The 7,206-nt window shown below is 41.5% G+C and overlaps 1 protein-coding gene across 2 annotated transcripts in view; it reads left to right on the forward strand.

Annotated features, from left to right (window-relative positions):
* Positions 1-6,348, forward strand: part of SPG21 (spastic paraplegia 21 (autosomal recessive, Mast syndrome)) — a 19,057-nt gene extending 12,709 nt beyond the window's left edge. For both annotated transcript variants that reach the window (XM_006831534.1, XM_006831535.1), the window contains 4 exons: positions 1,407-1,515; positions 2,559-2,666; positions 5,118-5,258; positions 6,232-6,348. In XM_006831534.1, the coding sequence (XP_006831597.1) occupies positions 1,407-1,515; positions 2,559-2,666; positions 5,118-5,258; positions 6,232-6,348 (475 nt within the window). The remainder of the gene's footprint in view (positions 1-1,406; positions 1,516-2,558; positions 2,667-5,117; positions 5,259-6,231) is intronic.
* Positions 6,349-7,206: the final 858 nt, after the last annotated feature.

Here is a 7,206-nt window from a genome sequence, read left to right on the forward strand (position 1 = left end):
TCCTCTTTGTCTCCAGCTCTCCACTTTACCAAACCTAATATCCTTCTCCAGGGACTGGGCCTTCCTGATAATATGTCTGGCCATCCTGGCTTGCAAGGAGCACTCTGGTTGTACTTCTTCCAGCACAGATCTATTGGTTCTTTTGGTTGCCCATGGTACTTTTAATATTCTCCTCCAACACCATAACTCAAATGCATCATTCTTCTATGGTCTTCCTTATTCACTGTCCAACTTTCACATGCATATGTGGTTATTGAAAATACCATGGCATGAATCAGGCACACCTTAGTCCTCGGTATTTGAAATTGGTGCTTAACATTTGAAATTAATAGACTAAATATTAACTAAAGATCACATATAAAAATCCATAAAGATCAAATTCCATTGTTGTTGTTAAGTGCTGTCAAGTCAGTTCCTATCCTTAGCAACCCTGGAGTGGCTGATGGGCTTGACCTGCTGACCTTGTAGTTAGCAGTCCATTGCTTATCCTATAGCACCACCCTAGTCCCTTGTATTAAGTCAGTTAAATCTAATAGTAACACACGTCAGGAGATGCAGTCATTCTCTCACTTCACTACTTTGAAGTCTCTTGAAATACCGGTTAATTAAAAGGTGACAATCATTTTAATATCTGCATGGGATTAACAATAATTCAAAACAACAACTTGAAAGATTAGATAGAACACTTAAGGAGCAGTGAATTTATGTGAATGGGGGAAGGAACAACTCAGCAAAGAGCATGAGAAAGGTCATCCAACTTGAAGGATGCCCTCAGTGTCACTGAACTGACCATGTAGAAACTGTTGAATTGGTGTATGTGATGCTCAGCAACAACTACAGAAATATAGGAGTGAAAAGAAAGTGGGGAGGAGGGATAATTATGCTAACATATACTAAATATATATATTTTAAAACTTAAAAAAGAAAAGGTATTATCAGTCTGAAGGCAGGAGTGTTTCTTTAAGTGCTCAGTTTTCCAGAGGAAATGGTTTAACCACTAGGAATAAGGTAAAGGTATTTAAACATTGCTTAAAATTATTCCAAATCCTCAAATAAAAAGTTTAATCGTACTACGTGCTGCATCAGACTTCTTTGGAAGCTAGGAAATCATGTATAAAAACTAGAGGCTGATTGCAAGTTTCCAGCATGATTGGGTATAGAGCAGTCCTGTGCTTTCCTACCATGCCTGCAAGAACATGAGGCCATGCTCTACAGGGAAAGGTTATAGAAATTTCAGACAATTGAGTTAAGAGAAAAATTAGACAACTGAGCTCTTTGAAAGAAGAGATTAAGTCTTTTTTCTCTAGATTCCAAGTAGCTATCCAATACAAGGCTTCAGTGTTGAATAGATACTATTTATGTGTACTAATCTTGCAAGTTTAAATGATCACATCTTCGTTATACAGCTTTTGGCTGATGCCAGCATTTATGCTGAAAAAAATAGTCCTTGGAAATTTTTCATCTGGCCCAGTGGACCCCATGATGGCTGATGCCATTGACTTCATGGTGGACAGGGTAAGGACCATGGACCTGGGATGGGAGGCCGTGTCCTGACAATAGTCACATCTACTTGGTTACTGAGGGTGTAGCTATTTTATTGACTATGCATTAAAGATGTTTGTTAACAGTTTACCCTATTAACGTTAGTACATGCGAACAGACCAGGACTTGGCTACATTGTTGTTGTTAAGTGCCATTTAGTTGGTTCCAACTCATAGTGACTCTGTATAGGGTTTCCAAGGAGCACCTGGTGGGTCTGAACCTCTGACCTTGTTTTTAGCAGTCCAATTCTTAGGCTACACCAGTACTCCCAAACCAGCTGTTCATCAAAATGGCTTGGGGAGCTTTTAAACATACAGCATCCAAAGGCCTCCAGACCTTCCAGACCATCTGAATCCTGGGCCCATTAAACGTACTGCCATCAAGTTGATTCTGGCTCATAGTGACCCTGTTTAGAGTTTTTGAGGCTGTAATTCTTTATAGGAGCAGAAAGCCTCATCTTTCTTCCAGGAAGTGGCTGGTGGGTTTGAACTGCCAATGTGTGGTTAGAAGTCCCATACTAATTGTACAATGCTACCAGGGAATTCCTGGGCAGGGAGTCTCAAAGCCTATATTTTTGCCTCACCTTCCACTGCCAAATCCAGGGTGAGTCTTTGTTCCTGATGTATAGACCTGCGTTAAGGAAGAACTAAACTACATGATTTCTTGAGTTTTCTTCCAGCTCTAAGATCCCTTAAATGTTTATCTGTCACCTTTGAGCTGCAGGAATTGACTTGCTGCCCACAGGCAACTGAAGCAGACAGTTCGGGTTGAGGGCTGTGAGATTCAGGTTCCGTTTGTGGAACCTTACCCAGGTGGCCCGCATGGAAAAACTAAGACCTGAGAAGCCCAGTTCCTGGTCCCCAAATACACTGCTTCTGCACTGTTAGCCTTTGTGACCCCACCACACATTGCCACCTTTTACAAGAACAAATGTTGTGTATGGATTTAATGTAAATACAACAAAACAAAACAAAACAAAATTAACTTTAGAACTCTACCTGTGTTTCTCCCTGCAGCTGGAAAGTTTGGGTCAAAGTGAACTGGCTTCAAGACTGACCCTGAATTGTCAAAATTCTTATGTGGAACCTCATAAAATTCGGAACATCCTTGTAACCATTATGGATGTAAGCTTCCCTTTTAATGAAAAAGATGCTATGCCTTTTGAAACGTGTTTGCCAATATTCTTACAATTCCTGTATAATTTTTAGTGTGCCTCTCTTAGTGCTGTCTTGGCTTCCTACCCCCCCCCCCCTTCCCTCTGCTCTTTCATTCCAATATAATCTATTTACAGCTTACCCTAGATTTTCTGGATGGGAAAAAAACCAATGAAATCAAAATAAATTTGATTTATTTGAGTTGTAGTGGTAGTCCTTACCCACTTTGGGGTATTTTTAACAAGATACCTCACCTTAGCTATTCCACCCTGGGTAGCAACCTGATGGTGTCTCATCAGGGCAGAAAACTGAGAACTCCACTTATTAGCACAAGAGTTGGCTTCCGACTTTCAAGTTACCTTTTTTTAAGTGTAGAATTTTTCAGTTTGTTGTTGTTGTTGAGTATTTTGATTCACTTTTTAAAAATCAGCTTCTGTATGTGTGTAAAACATAAATTTGTATAGATAGGAAAAATGTGTAGAATCTTAAGCTTTAGCAGTGACTCCCCTGGGAAAAGACTTGAATTTTTTTTATCTTACACACTTCGTCCCCTACCTCCCCTCCCCCCCCCCCCCCCCCCCCAACTGAGCATAAACATATGTTGTTGTTGTTGTGCCATCGAGTCTTTATTATTATTATTTTAATGTTTTATTGTGAATTATGTGATAGTTTACATGGGAGAACATTAGTTTTACAATCATCCTATTATATTTCGTTTCATTGCCATGGTTACAATCCCCTCCATGCATCATCAACCAACCACAGGGTATACCCTGCAAGCCTGCCCCTGGGTCATCAGAACACAGCCCCTCTCCCTCTCTGGGACTAGAGTCCCCCAGCTGCTCCATCTCTTCACATCACCGTCTCTGCCTCCATCTCTAGCATCACTGCTTCTCTGAGTAGGGTCCTACACTCCATTGTTCTCCCTTGATGGTTCCAGGGACCTCTGCTCCTGGACTGCAAAGTCAATCACTCCCTTCCTTTTGCTACAAAACATCTACCTTTACATTTCCAACCCTCACAGTCAGTCCTGATAACAGTTATTCACCATTGTACCACAAGGGACCTATCCTCATTTCCTTTCATTAACCCTGCCCAGACAGATTAGATGCTACTCAGTGGAGATTCTACCTTCCTCCACGCCCTCTGGATCTAGGCTCCCTCTTGAAAGCATGTAAGCCAGTCACTTCTTGCCTTTGTAGCCCCCACCATTTTGGATAGCCAGTGTCCACGTTGCCCATCCCTGTCTACTCTGTGTATAGAGGGGGTGGGAATGATCCTCACTGTAAAGATTTGTTCCCTCTTTTGAGCTACTGCATCCATAGGTGTAGGTCAAGTTCATCAAATTGTATCAGATTACTTTCTTCTAGTTGAGCTCTAATCATCCAGTTACTGAAGCCAGGTTAAGTGGGTATTGTCTGCAAGTGTGGGTGTTCTTATGCATATGCCCTCTCTTCTTATCAACTGGACACTTCACTCTCTATTCTAGTCCTCTGTGGCTATGTCACTGACTCTGGGCCCAAGAGTCCCCAGGTCTTGCCACACTGCTGGCCAACCAGATCTCCACCCGGGTTCACAGGAGTCTATTGAACGTGATAGGACTTAGCTCACCGCTTCATTGCTGTTCTTCCCTCACTTCTCCTTATCAGTGACGAACGTGGTCACCAATCAAAGCACGTGTCTGCTCGTGTATTCCCACTGAGTCTTAGTCTTGGAAGGAGGTTTGCCCTGAGGGGACCTGACCACTTGCCTTGATGTCTCCTGGGGAGCAACTTACTTGTTCTTGTAGTAATCAGTCGGACTGCCGTTATTGTTTTGTATTTTTCCTGTAAGTCTTTCTTTCAAGAAGTATCTTATGTTCTTCTAGTCACTCCAGGCTGGTCTGTTTGTCCTTTCAAGTGGAGGTTTCCCACCTCAGAAGATTCTGGATGGGGTTCAGGATTCCACCTATGGTCTTAACGTAATGCAGAGGCTCTGCAGGAAGCCTCCTTCGCTGGGCACGTTATAGTCCCATTTTAGGTATTCCAATCAGTTTTAGGCAGAAGACGGACTTACAAGCTTTCTATGGTGATATTTCTGTGTACTCTTTTTAACTAATAATCAAAATTTAAATTTCTCTTTGAAATTGTCATTTGTGAAAACTGTTCTTGACTATGACTGTTCTGTTAATTTAGTCAACTTCAGGTAAATTCACTGTAGGATTTTTCACCGCACCAACCCCACCCCACAAGAATACAAGACAGATTTAGCAGCAAATATGTCTCTGGTGTCTTTTTGGAGTTAGAAGGCACCAGGGATCAGCACGAGGAGAAGCAGTCTTTCCTCATGGAAAAGAATGCTGCTCGTGGGGGTGTCACTTTCCAGAATATGAGAAGAATATATTAAAGTACCAGAAGGTTTCAACCTGTGTTCTTTTGAAAGGTGTTTGACCAGAGCGCACTTTCAACAGAAGCTAAAGAAGAAATGTACAAACTGTATCCTAATGCCCGGAGAGCTCACCTTAAAACAGGAGGCAATTTCCCCTATCTGTGCAGAAGTGCAGAGGTGAATCTTTATGTACAGGTAAGACCAGCCTGGAACCTGGAGCAAAATGGACAGCTTAAACATAAAGTGCCTTTTTAACTTTGATGGTGGAAAAAGGAAACTTGAATTCTCTGTCAGAATAAAGAGGCATTGGATTAATAAAAGTTTATATTTATGATTTGTACGAACAGCTAGCCCACATCCACATATTGAGGTAGCCATTTGGTAAATAGTGGGCTTGCTTCTGGACACAGTGAAATCCATCAACCTAGATGGGGCAGTGTAAGTCCATGAAGCTACTTGGTCTGATTTTAATGTATTAAACCTCAAGCAATACCTCCTCGTCCTCTACCTAAATAGGTATTTGAAGTAGCAGTGAAATGTGGCTGCTTTAGCATTTGTCAAGAAATATCAAGAGCTTTTAAAAATAGATAAGCCTTTTGCTCCTATTTGATGCTTTAAGGAAAAAATTCTAAATATAGAAAAGCATGTTGCGCAGAGACGTTAGTCATAATGCAGAAGATAGGAAGGACCTGACTTACAACAGCAGGGAAGGGTACCTGTGATCATTCAAGATGTTTAGGAGTCCCTGGGTGGTGCAAATGCTTAAATGTTAAGCTGCTAACCATAAAGTTGGCAGTTCAAGCCCACTCATAGACACCTTAAAAGAAAGGCCAGGCGATCTGATTCCACAAGGTCACAGTCTTGAATCACTATGGAATGCATTTCTATATACAAGGGATCACTGTGAGTTGGAATCAGTTAACAACAACAATTAAGAGTTTGTGGGAACATGAAGAGGAGTGGAGAACAAACATCCCATATTGTGATTTAAAAAAACTCTTAACTTTTCTGTTTTTTCATTGTTCTCTAATTGGTCTGTATTACTCTTTGAGAAGTATAGACCATTTACATGCTATGGTGGCATTTTCCTACCAGCTTTTTATAGGTGGCAGTAAACATTGGGCTCTGTGATGTGGCCATTTAAACTAACGACTCTGCTTTCCTACAGATCCATCTGCTGCAATTCCACGGCACCAAATATGCGGCCATCGACCCGTCCATGGTCAGTGCTGAGGAACTTGAGGTGCAGAAAGGCAACCTCAGCCTCAGTCAGGAGGAGCAGTAGTTGTGGCTTTTCTGAAGTGACCAGCTACCCCAGCGTGTTCTCCAGCAGCCTGCCTCTATGGGGGTTGACGGGCTTCCCCTCTAATCATGGTGGTGAGGAAGTGGAACTGGTTGTCATCGTCCTGACAGAAGGCAGTTCTCCCAAACCAGAACAAGTTTTTTTTAGCTTTTGAATTTGAAGAAGTACTTTTGAAGCCCTCCCATTTTATGGATTGTGAAAATTTTGCTACCAAGAGTCTTCCCCACTGTGTTCTTAAGTGAATGAATGTTCATTTCTGAGGTTTGAGATTTTGTAGGGGTTTCTCTTTCTGTTTGTCTGTGTTCCTTGCTGTCCATTCTGCACATCTAGACGGGGTCTAAGAAGGACGTTTCTGATTTGACGCTTTCTGGGTGATGACTATTATCAGAGTGCCCAGGCTCCTGCAAATCGCAAATCAACTATTTCTTGTTTCCAGTTAAGCAAATTGTTTTGGGTTTTATCTGTTGTCTTTCTAGCCATTACAGTAATTTTTTAATAAAAATTCAATTTCATTAAGTGGCTTCTGTGATTATTGTTGAGTGCCCAACTAGACTATACAGACATAGGACTTTCTGAGAAGCAGACCATGGTTTCACCAGTTTTACGTGATTTTAGGTTAGTTAATCTCTCTAGATCAGTTTTCTCGTTGTAAAATAATAGTAGCTGTCATTTATTGTTGTTGTTGTTGTTAGTATTGTTAGGTACCAACTCATAGCAACCATATGCACAACAGAACAAAACACTACCCAATCCTGGGTCAACCTCACAATTGTTGCTATGTTTGATTGATGCTGCCTTTCTGCCAGTCCATCTTGTTGGGGGTCTTCCTCTTTTTTTCTG

The sequence above is a fragment of the Chrysochloris asiatica genome, unplaced genomic scaffold, assembly GCF_000296735.1.
Source record: "Chrysochloris asiatica unplaced genomic scaffold, ChrAsi1.0 scaffold00004, whole genome shotgun sequence".
In the NCBI taxonomy this organism is placed as follows: Eukaryota; Metazoa; Chordata; class Mammalia; order Afrosoricida; family Chrysochloridae; genus Chrysochloris; species Chrysochloris asiatica.